The following is a 20664-nucleotide window of genomic DNA, read 5'->3' as shown; positions in this document are numbered from 1 at the left end:
GTAGTCCTCCCTCCTCAGCCGCCCAGAGTGCTAGGATTACAAGCATGAGCCACCACACTCAGCTGAGAGACTAGAATTTTTAAATCCTAACTCATGAGTTTCAAATCCTGGAAATGTGACCATCTTTAGGGCCTCTTCCAGGTGTTTTTTTTTTTTTTTTTTTTTTTGGAGACAGAGTTTGACTTTATCGTCCTAGGTAGAGTGCTGTGGCATCACAGCCCACAGCAACCTCCAACTCTTAGGCATAAGCGATTCTCTTGCCTCAGCCTCCCAAGTAGCTGCGACAACAGGCACCTGCCACAACACCTGGCTATTTTTTGGTTGCAGTTGTCCATTGGCAGGCCTGGGCTGGATTCAAACCCGCCAGCTCTGGTGTATGTGGCCGGCACCCTAGCCGCTGAACTACAGGCGCCTGAGTCTTCCAGGCGTTCTTTAAGCAAGATTAGATTTGAAAGTAAATAAAAACCTCTTCCTAATGCCCCAGTTTGATTAGAACATTTTGGTTTTATGCAAATACTTTTTGTATCTTGTGAGTTTTGTATATTTAATCCTTATAGTTATTTTGTAGTTTGTAATTGTTGGTATTTACTTTGACTCTTATGTAATAGGCACTCGTAAAATATTTTCAAGCCATGAATATTCATTGTAATCTTACCCTTTGTTCTTAGGGGTTCATGTGTTACACAAGTAGGCCTTCTGGAAAGTGTCTACAGAATGTTCAGGAGGGATGAGCTACTTTTAAGTACCACTCGGCAAGCATTTGTAGATCGCGCTCTGCTCACTCTGTTGTGGCACTGCAGCCTGGATGCGTTAAGAGAGTTCTTTAGCAGAATCGTGGTGGATGCCATTGATGTGTTGCAGTCCAGGTTTACAAAGGTATTGTACTTCTTAGTGTCTCCTAGACCGTGTGCTCAGCTGAGTGGCGCCTGCTGTTCATGGAGCATTCCCTCTGTCCTGTGACTGCTGTGACAGCTCACCACAGACCTGGTGGCTGAGAGCAGCAGCAATGTGCTCTGTCATTGTTCTGGAGGCCAGAAGTCCAAAATCAATTAGGGCTGTGCCCACTCTGGGGACTGCAGAGAAAACCTCTTCCTCCCTCTGCTGCCTGCCAGCAGCCCCTGGTTGTGCTGGCACTATCAGGTCTGTGCCTCTTTGTCACATTCTCTTCCTGTCTACGCTCCTGCTACGTCCATGCTGGAAGGGTGCGTGTCATTTCATGTAGAGCCCACATGAATGATCTAAAATAATCTCCCATCTCAAGGTCCTCAAATAAATTATATCTGCAAAGCCCTTTTGGCCATTTGAGGAAGTTACAGTCAAGGTTCTAGGGACTTGGGCATCTTTCCAGCATCTTTTGTGGGGTGGAGGTGCAGGACATCATCCCGCCTCCCTGAGAGTCATATTGGGATGTATCCTGGATACGCAGTGGCCTGGCATTATTACTGTGGACGTCAACAGAGTTGAGAACGTGTTGGATTTTCACCTGCTCCCATGTCTTCAATCAGATTTGCACAAACATCGAATGCCCTGGGCTCACTACCGTGTGTTATTTCCTACTTAACACAGCAGTGTGTAGACCCATGGTTTAGATCTAGACAACTGGGTGCTCTTTTATTGAAATGATTTAGCATCTTTTGACTGTTAAAGTTATTTCTATCTAAATCTAAAGTATATTAAGTATAAAATTGGATATATTCAATAAGATATTTTTCATGTGTGATAAAGCCAAAGGTGATTGTTTGTTACCTTTCTTAAGCTAAATGAATCTGCCTTTGATACTCAAATCACCAAGAAGATGGGCTATTATAAGATGCTAGATGTGATGTATTCTCGTCTTCCAAAACATGATGTTCACTCTAAAGAATCTAAAGTTAATCAAGTTTTCCACGGCTCGTGTATTACAGAAGGAAATGAACTTACAAAGACGCTGATTAAGTAAGATTTTACTTAATTTGGGGTTTGATTTGTTAATGTTTTTTGGTGCATAGATTTTTATTCACGTATATAGCGTTAATGTTTTGTTCTTTCTTATGTACAAACTACCAAGGTGAACTTTAATTTAGCATGTTATTTCATAATAAATGTTTTCTTCCTGTACACATCTTTTATAAAGAATAACTTTTTTTTCTTTGGCTATCCTTCCCCTGCTGTTTCCCCCACCCCATCCCGGTGTATTTTTAGTGCTATGATTGACAGTAAACACAGATTTAGGATATTTTTTTTTCTGACTATAATTTAAAATTAAAGGAGTGGTAAATATTTTTTAACAGACATTCTATAAAACGCAAAGTAGTTAAGTACATTTTCTCTGAAACTTGTCTTCTGATGAAGTTCTCCTCCTAGTGCATGTTGAACACAGACTTTGTGGTGAGCTATTTTGCATGTCCACACTCATTGCCCCCTTCTTCCTAGTTCTCATCTTACCTCCACAGTGCGCGAGGCCACCGTCCACTCGTTGGCACAGAGGGGAGTCTGGGGAGTTATATTTTTTTCTTCATCTTCCCACCCTCCGTGCCACCATGTAGATCGGGCTGATGTTATTTCTCTCAGTATTTCTAAAACCCATGCCCTTGTTCCCAGTGCCCTTTGTTTGACCTCATTTGGTGTCTGAATTCATTTGGCGAACCAGTGCCATAATCCTTCATAACTCTGCTGCTGTGGTGACAGGCACAGCTGAAATGTGAGTTTGATGGTCTCATTTCACTGCCTAGAACCCTTCAAAGGCACCTGGTTTTTCGAGCAGGGATCATCAGCAGACATTTTCTCCCTTTGTCGCCCTGGGTAGAGTGCCCTGGTGTTGTCGCTCACAGCAACCTCAAACTCAGGCTTGAGCAATCCTCTTGCCTCAGACTCCTTAGTAGCTGGGGCAACAGGTGTGAGCCGTGTTGTTGGACTAAGAGATGCCAGCAAACTTTTTCTGTAAAGGACCAGATAGTAAATACTTTGCAGCCAGATAGTGTTGTTGCAGAAGCAGCAACTCCGTCCTGCAAGCTGATGTCTGTGCTCCTTAGCACTGCATGTGAGCTCTGGCAGGAACCCACCTCCTTCCACTCTCACCGCCAGGGTTAGCCCTGTCCTGAGTGACGCTGCTCAGAACGCCAGTGCGTGTTTCTCCTTTGGCTCACTTACATGTCAGACTCAGCTCAGACACTGCCCTCACTCTGTTTGCTGGTGCCTCAGACTGGGCTGCCGGCGGTGTCCTTGCGTCCCTGCCTTTTTACTGACCACTGTTGCTGTGCTGACCTTGCAGTGAGATGCATGTTGGCTACCTTTGCTGTGAGATGTGATGTGCTCATCCTCACACCCCAGCACCCCGTGCCGTGTCCAGCACCGTGGGAGAGCAGGGGTCTCCAGTGGGCTGACGTAGCCTGGCTGTCCTCTGCAGGTTGTGCCACGGTGCGTTTACGGAGAACATGGCTGGGGAGAATCAGCTACTGGGGAGGAGGAGGCTTTACCACTGTGCTGCGTACAACTGTGCCATCTCTGTCATCTGCTGTGTGTTCGATGACCTAAAATTTTACCAAGGTTTTCTGTTCAGTGAAAAACCAGAAAAGGTAAGCCTTCCTCGAGGTGTTCACTGTTGCTTTCATGGCAGGATTTCAAAGGTCATATTGTATGAGTTAAAGTTTCGCTGTAATTTGCACCTTCACGTGATATTGAAGATGTGGTTCTTTTCTTTAGTTCTGCAGATATATTTTAAAGCTGAAGTGCTTCCTGAGTTATGAAGTAACTTCAGTTCAGTAGTGTGTCAATTATAAGGATCTCTGCCATTTAGATATCATTGTGATCTTTGAATTTACAGAACTTGCTTATTTTTGAGAATCTGATAGACCTGAAACGCTGCTATACCTTTCCCATAGAAGTTGAGGTAAGTGAAATCGTTAATGTTTTTAAACTTAAAAAATTATCAAGTGCTCACAGGGAAAAGTTGTAATGTTTGCTTTCAATTGGGAAAACTGACAGCTACAAATACTGGCCGTTTCAGCTTGAGATACAGGCTCAGTGAATTGCAACAAGATTCATCAGATTTGTGCCTTGACTCGTGAAGGAAAAACAGTGCCAGGAAAGGGGGCTATTTGGACGTATCCCCAAGTTGTTTTTGAATAAATTCCTTTAAAGAAGCTGAGACCAGCCATTATGTGAATCATAGCCTGTGGCACTGCTGGGGCAGCTGGGCATGATGATGGGGGCCTCACAGTGATAACTGGAGGACTTGCTCTGGCAGATGGGACATGTTTGGTTTTAGCCAAGCTCAGGGTGACATGCCAGCCTCGGCCACTGGTGGGAAGGTAGTAGCTGCTGCCTTCACAGCCTGTTGAAAATGGGAAGGCAGGCAGAGTGCCAAGCTCATACACCACAACCTGCACGTTTCTGCTCAGCCTTGTCACTCCCTGTGAATGGTTGCTTCCTACCTTGTATCCTTTTGGCATAGACTTGGATTTTTTTCTAGGCATATGTTCAAAGAGAACTAAAAAACAAAAAAATAACAATACCAATTTATTAAGTATCTAGACACATAGTGTATGTTACTTCTGAACTTTACATCTTACAACAACACTGTTAGGTGCTGTGGTGTATTGTAGCTGTGTAGTGGAGGATACTGAGGCTCTGAGATTAAGTAAAGCCTGTTGGTGACCCAGACATGCGGCCGTGAAAGCTCAGCGTAGGCTGCAGAGTGCGCGGTCTCAGAACTGAGGAGGGTGAACCCGGGAGAGAGGCTTCCTTCAAGGATACTCACCTACCTCTTTTCTGTGGACATTTTTGAGTGCTTTTAAACTTAATGAAAGTTTTAAGATTTCACAATTTGTTGTGGTTTTGTTGTTGTTGCCAGATTTGCTATTAAGACAGCAAAGTAGGATCACAGTTCTGAAACATTTTAAATTGTGTATTTGTTTTGCCTAATAGGTTCCTATGGAAAGAAAGAAAAAATACATGGAAATTAGGAAAGAAGCCAGGGAAATAGCAAGCGGGGATTCAGGTAGGATGTTTTCAAAATAATGAGAAAGGCTTCTAAAATTGGTATTTTTTTAATATAGAAAATATTTTAACTACTCCAAAATATGGAAATTGAGTTTGAAAAAAATTTATTTTTAAGTAGCAAACAAAATTTTATTTTGGAAGAAATGTAATTAGCTAAACTTAACTGCATGAAAGGGTCTCCTAGTGACCAATTGGTGCTCAGATATTGCACACTTTAAAAAGAACGATGGAAAGTCTGCTTGCACGAGGATGTTTGTATATTATCTCAATACGTTAAGAAAACTACATCAAAAGACAAATCCGATGCTGCCTCCTCAGTTTTGAATCTCCAGCGGCATCTCATCCCTCTCTGCACAGAGCTGCCCAAGTTCCCCCTCCTGCAGCGCTCCTTCCTGCCCACTGGACCCTGGGGGGAGTCCTGGCCTGTGGGGGCCACCTCGCTTTTGTCCCAGGACCTTTGCACAGGCTGTTCCTCTAACATTAGAGCCCCCAAACACCAGTGCTCTTCCTTACTTTTGGTCAGTGTCATCCTTGGAGGAGCCCCCCCGTCCCCAATTTAAAGTCAACCCTTTGTCCCTTCACATGCTCCTTGTTAGGAGTTTTTGTTTAATTTTTCTTCACAGCTTTTATCGTTGTTTCTTGACCTGAGGACAAAATTTGGACTTCTGTGTAGTCCTCTGAATCCCTTATGTATTTTGGATGAGCTGTTTTTCAGTAGTATTTCTTTCCATATTTGTGTTAGACATACTGATCAAAATGTACATCACTGAAATTTTAAATGCAAAGAAAATCTCTTACTCATATCCTAAAATGGGAGCCAGTTTAACTTAATTTTGTCTATGACAGTAGAAATTAGCTGCTAAATAATTACGGAAACAAAGGGGGATCATTGCCCCATTCCCTTTGTGCTTTGTTGACCTGGACAGTGGGTGAAGAATTCCAGGGTTAGGCTGGTTGAGGCGACTCACCTTGTAATCCTAACACTCTGGGAGGCGGAGGCAGGTGAACTGCTTGAGCTGAGGAGTTTGAGACCAGCCTAAGCAAGAGTGAGACCTTGTCTACTAAAAATGGAAAAACTGGCCAGGCTTTGTGGTAGGCATCTGGAGTCCCAGCTACTGGTGAGGCTGAGGCAAGAGGGTCATTGCAACCCAGCTGTCCGAGGTTGCAGTGGGCTTTGATGACACCACGGCACCCAGGGTGACAGAGTGAGACTCCATCTCAAAAAAATAAATAAATCTGGCTCGTGCCTGTAGCTCAAGCAGCTAAGGTGCCAGCCACATATAGCAGATCTGGCGGGTTTGAATCCAGTCTGGGCCTGCCAAACAACAGTGACAACAACAACCAAAAAATAGCTGGGCGTCTATAGTCCCAGCTACTTGGGAGGCTGAGACAAGGGAATCGCTTAAGCCCAACAGTTGGAGGTTGCTGTGAGCTGTGACGCCACCGCAGTCTACCAAGGGCAGCAGCTTGAGCTGTGTCTCAAAAAAACAAAAGAATCGCAGGGTTGATGAAAGCCATCCTTAGAAGTGTCCTTTACTTTTATTGTCTGTGAGCTTGGAGAGATGCGTTTCTCCTGGGTCATGTCTGAATGCACGTGCTTTCTTCTCGTTTGTGTTTCAGATGGTCCTCATTATATGTCTTCCTTGTCGTGTTTGGCAGACAGTAGCCTGAGTGAGGAAATGAGTCAATTTGATTTCTCAACTGGAGTTCAGAGCTACTCATACAGCTCCCAAGACCTTAATCCTCCCACTAGTCGTTTCCGGAGACGGGTGATGATCGCATTTCACTCATTACAAGAGTCCTGTTGAAGTTTGCCGAGAGGGGGCGGTCACAGCTCCGCCTTAACGTTCTATGGGAAGCCAGTTCTCTGTCTGTAGGCCGTCCTCAGAGAATAGACTTCATCTGGAGAATTTTCTAAGATCTAAGCCCAGCCTATGTCCTGTAGTCTGAGAAGTCAGATTTCTTTAGCACAGGGAGGAAGTCAGGGAGTCTGAGGCCCATGCAGCAGAGACGTTTGACCTAAGGTGCCCCTTGGGGAGTGATCAAGAAGATGGGGCTGAGGGGCACAGTGTACCTAGAACGTAAGGAAAGCATGAGGAATTCTGTTTGTCTTCTAGTTGTTTAGTGAGAAAACACACCAAGTGTATTTGATACTGTGACCAAATTATCATTGCCTAAGTGTAATAGGATATTACCCCCAAACAAGACTCTTGTGTTCACATTTTATTAATAACAGTGCACTCACATCATGGAGCATCTTCATAGAATGCCCTCCTTCCCTCTCCTTAGGAGCATCAGGACCCTATGGAGCCAGGCGGTGCCCTGGAGCTGGAGATGGATGAGCTCAACCAGCACGAGTGCATGGCCCCAATGGTGGCGCTGGTCCAGCACATGCACAGGCGGCTGAGTCCCCCCGTTGGGGAGGAGGTGTGTCCCACTGTGTTGTCTGTTCGCACGAGCACTTGTCATTGGAATCACACTGAAGATCAACTTCTAATACTGAAGACCAAACCAAACTGCATATCAATAAGCATGGGTTTTTGTTGTTCATGTCTGTCGTTGTCATTTGTTTTCTCATAGTATCAAAGTGTGAGGTTACTTTAATCCATTTTTTCAAGGTAATTCTGAGTGTTTTATTTCAGTGTTCAGCACTAAGAGTTCTTCCTCCTTGGATGAAATTTCTCCACAGCAAACTTGGAAACCCATCAGTACCATTAAATATCCGTCTCTTCGTAGCCAAGCTTGTTATTAACTCAGAAGAGGTAAGAAATTTATTTCTTTAACAGTTCTTTGTAATTCTGTGAATCTATTTTAAAAACCACAACAAAGGAAGGTAGAAAGGTACAGAGCCTGACCTGCCCTCTGAATAAATCACCCAGCAGCATGTGCTCTTCTTCTAAAACACGTGAGTTAACCTTTATTGAGTTTGAGGTGGTCTTTGTGTAAAGTACATGTACCAACTTTCTTATGGCTACCAGATTTCTTTGTTTATAGTAGCAAAAAAAATGGTGAAAATATTCCTGGTAAGTCTGCATTACACACAACAGACTCTTAGGCAGTTGGTGAGGCCCCAAGCCAGAAAGGGGCATCTTCCACCTGTGAAACTCAGTAGTCTGGAGAGGGCGTGGATAAGCGTGGTGGGCGCACTCCTGAAGCAGAAGCAGCAGCTCCAGCAGGGCGGGTGGACCAGCCGAGCAGAGCGCTGGGCTCATTCAGTGAGCAGTAAGGAGCTACTAGTGGTGGGCAACCCTGTCTTCTTGGCCCCCAGGAAGTCTTCCTCAGCAGTTCTGCACATATGATGAGCCCAAGGCCAAGCCCACTGGGAGGTCTGGGGCTACAAGGGTCTGCTTTCCTCAGGTCTCACTTCCTAGTTCCCGGAGCTCTGGTTATAGGGTGCCAGGGCTGGAAACTTAAACCTCTGTTCTGAGGCCAGGATGTTGGCAGGCTTGGTGCCTTTGAGGACTGTGGGGGAGAGTTCTTCCAGGCTGCTCCCTGCTCTTGGGGGCCTCAGGCCTTTCTGGGCATACAGGTGGTGTTTTCCCTGTGTTTTCACACTCCCTTCCCCCAGATGCCTGTCCATGTATCCTAGTATCCCTATTTTATAAATAAATGAGTCATGTTAGATTAGAGCCCCTAATAATCTCACTCTAACTTGATAATCTGTATAAAGAGCCAGTCTCCAAATAAGGGCACATTTTGAGTATTAGGACTTAACAGCTGTTTGGGAGACGCAGTTCAGCCCATCACATGTGGGGCCACATGTAACTTCTAGCTCACGTCCCTCCACATGCTGACTTGGTTTCTCTGGGTGTTTGACTTTTGGATGATTTCTCTCTGTGGGTGGCACAGGCAAGCTGACGCGGAAGCTACCACCTACATCCACAGTGCGGCTACGAGGGGCCTCGGAGGCAGCCTGTGGACATGTCCCTTGAGCAGGTGGGACAGTGGTTCTCAAAAGGAGTTGCTGAGGCTTGGGGCCTGTGGCTCAAGCAGCTAAGGCTCCAGCCACATAACACCTGAGCTGGCGGGTTCGAATCCAGCCCGGGCTCACCAAACAACAATGATGGCTGCAACCAAAAAATAGCCCGGCGTTGTGGTGGGCGCCTGTAGTCCCCGCTACTTGGGAGGCGGAGGCAGGAGAATCATTTGAGCCCAGGAGTTGGAGGTTACTGTGAGCTGTGATGCTACAGCACTCTACCCAGGGTGACAGCTTGAGGCTCTGTCTCAAAAAAAAAAAAAAGGAGATGCTGAAAGTGGTCCTCGTCCTATGGAAGAGAAAAAGTAGAACTTTTCATTTATCTTAGAGTTTTGAACCTCTAAGTATTTGTTATAGTTTAATACCATAGTAAAGTGGCTCATTTATATTATTTGTAAATAAGTGGATACAGAGTGTGGTCTGTTTTTTTTTTTTTCTCTTTCTTGTGGGGCATGATCAAGAAAGATTTGAAACCATACAGATTAAGCTGTGAGAGAAGTAGGTAAGAACCCCCCAAGAATCCACTGGAGAGAGAAGGTGGAAGGTTAGAGGCTGGACTATGCTCTTCAGTCTGTTCTTGTCCATCAGACGGCGTCTCCTGCAGGGGTGGATATGTGAGTGGACGTGTCTTCTGTAGATTCAATCAGAGACCTAAGCATGTGGTCTCTATTTTTTATTTTTGTTTTTTTGAGACAGAGTCTCACTATGTTGCCCTGGGTAGAGTGCCGTGGCATCACAGCTCACAGCAACCTTAAATTCTTGGGCTTAAGCAATTCTCTTGTCTCAGCCTCCCAAGTAGCTGAGACTACAGGCACCTGCCACAATGCCTGGCTTTTTTTTTGTTGCTGTTGTCATTGTTGTTTAGCTGGCCCGGGCTGGGTTCAAACCTGCCAGCCTGGGTGTATGTGGCTGGCGCCCTACTCACTGAGCTATAAAGGCTGCCATGTGGCCTTGTAACTGAATGTTTTCTGTAATATAGAACAAAATGAAAAAGAAATTAGCCACGTGCACCTACCTAATTTTATAATCTCACTTTTCCTATGCCTTATCCATTGGTATAAAGTAAAAGAATTTTCTATAGCTGAATATTATTCAGATGGGACAGAGACGATTGCTATAGAATACTTTGATTTTGGTTTCTACAAGCACCGTTACATCAGAAAGGTTTTAATAATGGAAAGCTCAGTAACGGATTTATTTCCATTGAATCATTTCAGGAGCCCATGAAGAGATAATTCAGCAGAGAATCTAATTTGATCAAGTGGGGTAATTGTTGGAATTTACATCTGTTTTGCACATAGGTCTAGTCGTAATATAAAATTTTGGCTGATGGAGGAAATATTTCTGTGTTAATATTTTGGTTATTTAGAATGATTGACATTTGAGTTTTAAATTCTCCTACAGGTCTTTCGCCCTTTCGCGAAGCACTGGCTTGGTCCCTTGGTGCAGCTGGCCGTGTCTGAGAGCAGCGGAGGGGAAGGCATTCACTACATGGTGGTCGAGATTGTGGTCACTGTTCTTTCATGGACAGGCGTGGCTACTCCCGTGGTAAGGCCTGATGCGTCTCGTCTGTAGTGATACGTTATTCCTTTGCTGACGTCTGATAGTGCGCATGCCGCATAGCGCAAGCTCCTCGTACGACCTTAAGTTATAGCTTTTAGTAACTCGGGGAGCCGTCGTGTCTCTGGGCTGCTCCCACTACTCACCTGCCCTGGTTTTCTTTGCTTTTGTGGATCCGTCTTACCTGGCTTTTATTACTAAGCTGTCAGGCACTTATTTCATTTTGTTTCATTTAATGCTTTTGCTTACAAGGAGCTTGGGAACTAAATAACAGACTTATTAAAGTTACATATAAGCTAAAAGTCAGCAGACCCTGCGTCTGGGGTTCTGAGCTCACTCGTTTGCCCGCGTTTCCCTGCAGAGGGCTGGCTGTGACCGTGCTGGTGAGCATGCGAGCTGGGGGCACCTGCCAGATGGTGACCCTGTAATGCGGGACCTGGACGCAGACGCATGTGTGCTGCACTTTGCCTGCTCATTTAAACTGCGGGCACTTATGTGCACAGACGTTTTCATGTGAAGGTGTTTGAGGTAGAGCTTTGTCAAACCTGACAGCATGTGTAGCCTTCTCAGCTTCCGTGTCTGACTGTGCCTACCTCCCTTATCTCACAGGAAGCCATCTTCAGACTTCATAGTGATAAAGTGATTGAATAATTTATAGTCTGCCTAATAACATGAAAAAATTAAAAGAGTGTTTAGTTTAACTTAGGAGCCCTTGAAAAGATTGATGTAGATGTTAGGAACTCAGCTAAGCTTGAGAGGATGGAAGTGCCAGGTGTTACATAGGTAGTTAAAGTCACAGCAGTCTGGTTCTGTGGCTCATACCAGTAATAATAGAACTTTGGGAGGCTGGTTGAGGCAGGAGTTCCAAGACCAGCCCTATAGTAAGAACTCATCTCTATAAAAAAATTTAAAACTTACCTGGTGTGGTGGCACACACTTGCAGTCTCAGCTACTCAGGAGGCTGAGGCAGAAAGTCCCTTGAGTCCAGGAGTTCAAGGTTACGGTGAGCTGTGATTGCACCACTGCACTCCAGCCTGGGAAACAGAGCAAGACCCTGTTTCTTAAAAAAAAAAATAAAAAAGCAGCAAGAAGTGAAAAGAAAGTGACAGTGAAAACTCTATAATCGTTCACCTGCAGTAGTGTAAGCAAGAGGCTGAAACTGGAGGGGAAAAGCACCAGTTGCCCCTGTTCTCTTCCCCCCCAGGAGCAGTGCGCTGGGCTGCAGTCAGGGGGGTCAGCACAGACTGCAGGTGATCACTGGTGAGGAGCCAGAACTAAAGGCTTGGCTGTTTTGTGGTTTCTGAGGTGGGGGAGGGTGTGTGTGCCAAGGGGAGTCCCAGAGAGGAAAAGCTCTGCCTGCCTGCGGCGTCAGAGTTGGGAGTGTCTTCATGGTGTCCCCTCTGTCCCTGAAGAGGACCTTTGGCCAGGGCCTCCAGTAAAGGGACCTAGAAATGGAGGCTCTAAGGAGAAATGCTTGGCTGCTGAAGCCCGAGCCCCGACCACAGCTCCAGTGGTGCTGCTGTGCCCGTGTGTCTGTGCAGAGGCGGTTGCTCCCAAGCCTTGTCAGGGAAAGCCCTCGCCACTGCTTGAGGTCAACCCCTAAAAAGTCACACACAGGGCTTTAACTAGAAGCTGGACTCCTCAGTAAAATGCCAGATTTCTTTTTGTAAATTAGACTTTTGACTTAAAAAGTGCTTTTCCTTACACAGCTATGATTTAACAATAAAAAAAAAAAAGAAAGAAAGAAAATATAGAACCAAAAAAAAAAAAAAAAAGTGCTTTTCCAGAATGGAATGCTGCATATTAATGTGGAATTTCAATACCTTTTCAGGGGGTCCCTAAAGATGAAATATTAGCAAATCGGTTGCTCCATTTCCTAATGAAGCATGTCTTTCATCCAAAAAGAGCTGTATTTAGACACAACCTTGAAATTATAAAAACCCTCGTTGAATGCTGGAAGGATTGCTTATCCATCCCTTACAGGTATATGTTTACTAGTATTTGCAATATTTTTAGGAAATTTAAGTCAAAATACACCATGTTGTAAATGGTGATTATAATGAAATTTAATTAAGGGATATAATAGGAGGGGAACATAATTTGAAATGTAATTCTATACCCACCTCTCTTTTCTCCTCTGTGTTTGTTTCAGGTTAATATTTGAAAAGTTTTCCAGTAAAGATCCTAATTCTAAGGACAATTCAGTAGGAATTCAATTACTAGGCATCGTAATGGCCAATGACTTGCCTCCCCATGACCCAAAATGCGGCGTAGACAGTCTCCAGTGAGTATCATGCTTTTTGCTTGACTATCTAGGTTAAAATCTCTCTGAATGGGTTTGACAGACTAGAGCATAGTTCAATTTTGATAAATTTAAGGGCCAGAACCCATGTTAAAAATCTTTCTACTTAAATTCGGAAAATTGGACTTAGAGTCATTTGGGCAGTGTGTCTGCGGTGGGTGGGAACGTATGTGTGAAAGCCAGCATGGGTTTGCGTGCTCATGTCCCCAGGTGAGGATGTCATTCTGTGGACTGATAACTTGTGGCACGTATCCCCGAGGGGTGGGGGCTGCATGAGCTGTGTCCTAACAGGGCCTCTGGCTGCAGAGAGGCTACGGGGGTGCTGGGCTTTGTTGCCTCTGTGCTCGACCTGTTGGGGCCCAGCTATCCTACCCTGGGTGACGGACAGTGGACGTGACACCTGCAGGTCAGGGACATCACAAAGGGCATTTGCAACACCTTGCTTCGAGGACACCAAAGTCAGAGTTCGCCTGTGGCCGCCCCACAGGCTTCCACCCAGGAGCCCCAGCCTCCATCTCTGGGTCTTCGGTATTGGACTCGGGTCCCCTCGCACCCATCACTGGTGCTGAGACTGTGTGACCTCAGGCTTGAGACGCCAGGGCAGGAGCTCGGCAGGAGCTCTGTTGGAGACAGGTTGCTACTCTGAGCTTCAGTTTCCTTAGGGCTGGTGGTTGGATGTGCTGCCTACACTGGCACCTTGCACTGCCCGTGCTCTGGCTGCCGCCTTCTCTTCCTCAGCATCGTACTCTCCTGGTCTTGTTTTGGTTGGGGGTTTTGAGCAGCAGTCGGTACCTCCTGACCTTGCACAGCAGCCTTCCCTCTCACTCGAGGGGAAACGGACACCTGGTTCTGTGTGCCACCCACACTTCTCTGTTCTAATGCCCAGGCCCTTGAATGCAGACTGACAGGTGGATTCAGATGTGTAATGGATATTGTTTTATGTTCAGATGTTTGCAGTTTGTGCTCCTAATATGATAGAAAGAGGAGGGAAGTTTTAATTTTTTAGTCAAACAACAGAATGGGTTATTTTAAGCATACTTATTTTCTGTATTTATTATAGATACTTTCAAGCTTTGGTCAACAATATGTCCTTTGTGAAATATAAAGAGGTGTATGCAGCAGCGGCAGAAGTTCTGGGACTTGTTCTTCAGTATATTACAGAGAGAAAAAATGTGAGTGTGTTGTGCAGTTTAAAATAAACACCTGTCAGTTTGGATTTGTTAGGACACTTGACACTTACTCTTTCTGTGTATGCTATTGGAAAAAATGTACTTCAGTGTGTTTAATATTTCATTGCTTCCAGCTATATACCAAATACAGTGCTCAGTATTTTGGAGATGATATGTGATTTTTTTGTGTTGAGACAAAGTTTCACTGTTGCCCTGGATAGAGCGCTGTGGCATCATAGCTCACAGCAACCTCAAACCCCTGGGCTCAGTGATCCTCTTGCCTCAGCCTCCCTGGTAGTTGGGACTATAGGTGCCTACCACAACCCATGGCTTGGGTCTTGCTCAGGCTGTCTCGAACTCCTGAGCTCAAGCAATCCACGCTCCTCGGGCTCCCAGAGTGTTGGTATTACAGGTATGAGCCACTGTGCCCAGCAATATGTGACTTTTTAGAGAACTGTAAAACTTTATTGGCCACCGTTCACCATTATCTGCAATAAAGTAAACAGCATATGGCTGGATGACATTTTGATTACTGTGAAGTTGTTTTTTCATGACTTCTGCTGAACCAGTAACACAGATCTGAAAAGATGGAGTTTACATGTACGGAGTGAGCTAGGATAAGGAAAAACACGCAGGTCAGTAGTTAGATTACAGTCTTTATTCACTGTTTATGTCAGCAGGTCCAAAACCACCAGCATCTCCTAACCATCTGCTTAGGTGTCTATGAGCCAAGCCTTAGATAGTCCATTAATGGTGACCTTCGTCAGTATAGTACAGGGATTTCAACTTTCTGTAAAGGAAGGGCACACTAGGGAATCTTTAATTAGAATGCACCAGGGTTTGTCTGGTTTTCTCATCTGTGTGGGAAGCGTATTTGTACTGATAAGGCTTTCCTTTTAGGCATTTTGCAAACACAATTTTGCATTTATGCAACCATTCGTATAGATAAGGACTCTGATATAATTGTCTTTAAATTATCCATGTGAATTGCCTAGTTAACCATCAGCTATTTAATTCGAAATATTATGGCTTCGGGAGAATTTTCAAGTCTTAGGTTGCTTAGAATGATGTCATCGCATAGGCTTTCCTGGGATTTCTGTTTTGGCGAATGTTTAAAAATAAAGAAAACAGGCTCAGCACCCACAGCACAGAGGTTACAGCACCAGCCACGTACACCAAGGCTGGCAGATTCAAACCCAGCCCAGGCCAGCTAAACAACAAAAAATAGCTGGGCATTGTGGCAGGCGCCTGTAGTCCCAACTACTTGGGAGGGTGAGGGGAGAGAATCACTTAAGCCCAAGAGTTGAAGATTGCTGTGAGCTGTGACACTACAACACTCTATTGAAGGTGACATAGTGAGACTCTGTCTCAAAAAAAAAAAAAAGTAAAGAAAATAATTTATGTGTATACACACAAAAAACTTTTTTTTTTTTTTTTTTTGAGACAGAGCCTCAAGCTGTCCCCCTGGGTAGAGTACTGTGGCATAACAGCTCACGGCAACCTCCAACTCCTAGGCTCAAGCTATTCTCCTGCCTCAGCCTCCCAAGTAGCTGGGACTATAGCCACCCGCCACAACGCCCAGCTATTTTTTTGGTTGCAGCTGTCATTGTTGTTTGGCAGGCCTGGGCTGGATTCGAACCCGCCAGCTCAGGGTGTATGTGGCTGATGCCTTAGCCGCTTGAGCCACAGGCGCGATCCCAAAAACAATTTTTTTAAAAAAAACCAGGATAAATTTTAGGCATGTGAGTTAAAACACAAGTTCTGATTGAATAATGGCTATGGAAATTTCTCCTAGAAAAGCTGTTCTCTAGTGCAGAAGGAATACCTCTACAGCATGGTATCAAATGTCTTTTTCTGATAAAGGAAGCATTTAGAGAAAGCTTCTATTTATTTGTTCAAAGTAACCCGTGCTACTAATGCAAAAAATTCCCCCCAGCATCTCTCTCACTACTACTTTCAAAATGAACATATCAAACTTGGTTTATTGGAACGTAGTTATGTCTTCACACTAGTCAATCAATAAAGCATGACCAAGATTTTGTGTGTATATATATACGTGTGTGTTTGTATGTATTTATATATGTAAAGCATCACAGATAATTATTACTGGGCTTTATCTTCTGGACAACAATGCCAAACTAATCGCTCTTCACAAGAAGCAATTACAATTTGAGGACACTTCGTATTTGCCTCTTTTACTGCACCTGGTCTGAGTCTTTCCATTTTCGTAAGAAGCATTAATTCCCCACTATGTTGGTGGCACCAGTTTCTCTTTCGGGGTCACAAGTCTGGCAGAGCCTGTTGGCTCCTCAGCAAATATCTCTTTACTTCTTAGATTTGCTATCATCAGACTCAGATAAAGATTTTCTTTCTGTGCCATCTTTTTCTTTACCAGCTTTTTGAGAATTAAGAAATGCTTCAGCAAACTCTGGACAATCTAAATTTTCTCAGGTCCCTGAGTGTCATCAGCACCTGTGAGCCCCTCCCCACAGGGAGTCCCCACCTTCCTGTTAACTGCGCAGCCATCCAGTGCTTTTCCCACCACACAGTCTTCAGGTTTTGCCTCTTCAATCTTTTTGCTCTTTCTGTTCTGTTTCTTCATTGTTTGCAATGTAGTTTGTTATTCACCACCTCCGAGCTGCTCCAGGTCGTGGGTCTTTGGTGTCTGCCGTGAGACAGTCTTGCTTCATCACCTTTGTTGCCATGGCGTCACAGCTTGCAACAACCTCAAACTCTTGGGCTCAAGCAATCCTCTTGCCTCAGCCTCCCAAGCAGCTGGCACTGCAGGCACCTGCTACAACGCCCAGCTATTTTTAGAAGACAGGGTCTCATTTTTGCTCAGGCTGGTCTCATAGTCCCGAGCTCTGGCAATCCACCCACCTCAGCCTCCCAGAGTGCTGGGATTACTGAGATACTACTTTTTAAACATGTGGGGGAGGGGGTGGGGAGCGGAGCTTTGTGAACATTTAAGGATTTGGCAGATTGATGACTGACTTTTTATTATAAAGTCAGGATGAGTATTTAACCAGCTTTCATTGCTATAAACTTGGTCTCAAGATTTCCTTTTGGAGAAAATCACCTGGGCAGGTAAATACTGAGGTGAGGGCTGAGTTACAGAGCTGCTGAGCAGGGGTGGGCCCTTCTCGGGCCTCCTCAGTCCTGCGTCCCTGTGTCCTGCAATGCTCCTGCCTTGGCCTTCCACAGTCTTGGCGTTACAGATGTGAGCCACGCAACCAGCCTAGCTTGCTGTCTTTACTTGCTAGATTATGACCATTTCATTGTATTATCAGATTAAATACTTTTACTGAAGAGATGTATCTGGGCCTGGGATTACTAATCACCTGTAAGTCTAGCACTTCAGGAAGCTGAGGCAGGATTGCTTGAGCCCAGGAGGTTGAACTTGTACCCTGTTTCCCCGAAAATAAGACAGTGTCTTATTGTAAGGTGTGCTCCCAAAGATGCGCTAGGTCTTATTTCAGGGGACGTCTTATCTTTCCTGTAAGTAGGTCTTATTTTCGGGGAATAGAGTAGTTAGCTATGACCACACCACGGCATTCTAGCCAGGGTAACAGAGTGGGACCCTGTCTCCAAGAACAGAAAAATAGAAACACATATCTGGTGAATATGTAGCATGGCACTTAATTAAAATATTCTCCATGGGATTCAGGTCATTGAAATTGGCAGTTTTGGGGCAGCGCCTGTGGCTCAAAGGGGTAGGGCGCCGGCCCCATATGCTGGAGGTGGCGGGTTCAAACCCAGCCCTGGCCAAAAACTGCAAAATAAATAAATAAATACATAAATAATCATTAAAAAAAAAAAAAGAAATTGGCAGTTTTGTGTTCAAGATTTTCCTTGAGCGCCATTTTAAAAATAGCCTCATAGTATAGGTTGGAGTTCATAGTACAGCCTCATAGTACATTTTAGATATCCCTTATCCAAAATGCTTGGAGCCAGAAGTGTTTCAGATTTTGGATTTGGGGGTATTTGCATTATACTTACTGTTTGAGTATCGCTAATCTGAAAATCCAAAATCTAAAATACTCCAGTGAAATTTTCCTTTCAGTGTCAGGTCAATGTTCTAATAAGTTTGAATTTTGGAACATTTTGACCTTTGGATTTTTCAGATTTGGGATGCTCAACCTATAGTAAGTTTGTATTCAAAAACTATTCCTCCAGTCTCAGTGCCTTTAAAATGGTTGCCTCCTGTCCTTCTCTGGTCTTTGTGAGGAGGAAGATGAGCCGTGAATGATGGATGCACATTTTCCATCATATCACGTCCTTCCATAGACTTTACCAAGCACTTACGTAGTTGAACACTTAGGAGGACTGACTTGTGTCTAGGTCCTGGGGGTGCAGCAGGGAACAGGACAGGCCGTGTCCTGCCCCCGAGGAGTTGGTGTCTGGGGAGGGACACAGGGCACAGACAAATCGGTGATGCTGCTGCTCTGTGCTCACAGGTGCTGGGGACACGATGGATATGGGCCCCTTCAGGGGCCACTGTGTGGGTGGAGTTGCTAGAAGATTCTGTTGTATGTAAATATTTTTGACCAGAGACCTGAGCATCTTAAAATGTGTCATAAATGGTATTTAGTCACTGAATTAGCATAGCTTTTCGAAGACCTTACTTGTGGTGTTTTGGTGTCCCCTTGTCTGGCAGGAGCCAGCACCAGCACCAACACTCGAGGCATAGTCTCACACCCCCAAACACCGTCCTCGAGCTTGGAGCCAGGGCGTGTGGTGGTCCTGCTGCCCAGTGGACATCCCAGCACCTCCTGTTTCTCATTTGCCTTAGGAGCCTTATTGTTGAACACTGAACACTTTCCTTGAATTCACTTAAATATTCAGGATAAACCTTATTCTCAGTGCTTAATGTAAGTTTCCACCTTTGTGTATTTAAAAAGAAACTCAATTTTCAGATACTGGAGGAGTCTGTGTGTGACTTGGTTGTAAAACAATTGAAGCAACATCAGAATACTATGGAGGACAAGTTCATCGTGTGCTTGAGCAAAGTGGCCAAGAGCTTCCCCCCTCTTGCTGACAGGTAGGGGCTTTCAGGCACCTGTGGGGTAGGGCTTTCAGGCACCTGTGGGGTAGGGGTTGTAGTCCCCATCTCACCGGTCCTCCCCTCCAGGTTCATGAACACCGTGTTCTTCCTGCTACCAAAGTTTCACGGAGTGATGAAGACACTGTGTCTGGAGGTGGTGCTTTGCCGTGCCGAGGAAACAGCAGACCTATACTTCCAGTTAAAGAGCAAGGACTTTGTTCAAATCATGAGGCACAGGTGAGTGAGCACTGTCCTGCTGGCCCCACCTGCCAGTGCCTCTCCTTCAGCTGCAGCTTCTATGGCATGTATATTTATGGAGTTAGAATCGGAGAGGGCAAGGGAAGAGAGTGTAATAGGGAGTGTGTGCTGAGTGGCGCTGAACCTGCGGGCCCTGCCCTCCACATGGCCTGCAGGGCTATCTCCAGTCCTCTTCAAATGTAAACCGCATGCTTTTGAGTTCTGTACATGTTTTGCCTTTAGTTATTGTATTAAAATTGTTTATTTGTGTTTAGAATTGCAAAATAAGACCAGGCTCGGTGGCTTACACCTGTAATCCCTGTACTCTGGGAGGCTGAGGCAGGTGGATTGCCTGAGCTCAGAAGTTTAAGACCAGCCTGAGTAAAAGTGAGACCACGTCTCCACTAAAAATAGGAAAACTAGCTGCTGTTGTGCTGGGCACCGGTAGTCTCAGCTTCTCAGGAGGCTGAGGCAAGAGGATTACTTGACCCAAGAGTTTGTCACTGTGAGCTATGATGCTGCCATGGCACTCTACCCAGGGCGACAGACTAAGATTCTTGTCTCAAAAAAAAAAAAAATAATAATAGGAAAAGTAAAAGGAGAAAGCTGCTGCTGGTTCATCCTGTTATTTCTTTACTCTTTGCCAATGTTGGTCTATATACCTGTGTTTAAATGGTAGTATGTTACTGGTAAACATGCAGTGTGGCAGTGATGGGGAGTGTGTGCCGTTGTGTCCTTCAGCCTTCAGTAACCACTCACTGAGCACCTGCCGTGTTAGGCCCCCAGCTGGGTACTATAAGGGCGAGGTGCACCAAGCAGGAGACCAAGGCTGCATGCAACTTCACTAAGTGACACTCCATACAGCACTTTTGAGGCAGGTTCAAAATCTGAAAAAATTTTTTGAGACAATCTCACTTTGTTACCCTTCATACAGTGCCATGGTGTTATGGCACATGGTGTTTGAGTTGAACAACCTCAAACTCTTGCAAGTGATTCTCTTGTCTCAGCTTCCTGAGTGTAGCTGGGATTACAGGTGCCCACCACAACACCTGGCTATTTTTTTTTTTTTTTTTTGAGACAGAGCCTCAACCTGTCACCCTGGGTAGAGTGCCGTAGCATCACAGCTCACAGCAACCTCCAACTCCTGGGCTCAAGCGATTCTCCTGCCTGTGCCTCCCAAGTATCTGTAAGATCAGGCAATCCACTCGCCTCAGGCTCCCAGAGTGCTGGGATTAATAGAGTAAAGAAATAACATTAAAGCCAGCAGCAGCTTTCTCCCAGCCTAAAATCTGAAGTTTTTTATACTTTTAGCTTATTTTGTTTGCCATATCACATTTTTTTCCAAAGAAGCTTTTTATTTTGAAATAATTTTAAATTTACAGAAAAGCTTAAAGCT

At 44.9% G+C, this 20664-nt stretch overlaps 1 protein-coding gene across 1 annotated transcript in view; it reads left to right on the top strand.

Moving 5' to 3' along the window:
• PRKDC (protein kinase, DNA-activated, catalytic subunit) overlaps positions 1-20664 on the top strand; it is a 163241-nt gene that overhangs the window by 86531 nt on the left and 56046 nt on the right. Inside the window, exons 41-54 of the mRNA XM_053558364.1 lie at positions 669-876; positions 1757-1935; positions 3386-3554; positions 3803-3868; positions 4906-4978; positions 6601-6749; positions 7270-7407; positions 7623-7742; positions 10361-10504; positions 12348-12499; positions 12669-12800; positions 13879-13990; positions 18904-19028; positions 19119-19268. Coding sequence (XP_053414339.1) covers positions 669-876; positions 1757-1935; positions 3386-3554; positions 3803-3868; positions 4906-4978; positions 6601-6749; positions 7270-7407; positions 7623-7742; positions 10361-10504; positions 12348-12499; positions 12669-12800; positions 13879-13990; positions 18904-19028; positions 19119-19268 — 1917 coding nt within the window. The remainder of the gene's footprint in view (positions 1-668; positions 877-1756; positions 1936-3385; positions 3555-3802; positions 3869-4905; positions 4979-6600; positions 6750-7269; positions 7408-7622; positions 7743-10360; positions 10505-12347; positions 12500-12668; positions 12801-13878; positions 13991-18903; positions 19029-19118; positions 19269-20664) is intronic.

This window comes from Nycticebus coucang, chromosome 13 (genome assembly GCF_027406575.1).
Source record: "Nycticebus coucang isolate mNycCou1 chromosome 13, mNycCou1.pri, whole genome shotgun sequence".
Classification (NCBI taxonomy): domain Eukaryota; kingdom Metazoa; phylum Chordata; class Mammalia; order Primates; family Lorisidae; genus Nycticebus; species Nycticebus coucang.
The sequence above is the reverse complement of the archived record's forward strand: the minus strand, read 5'-3'. Positions and strand labels throughout refer to the sequence as shown.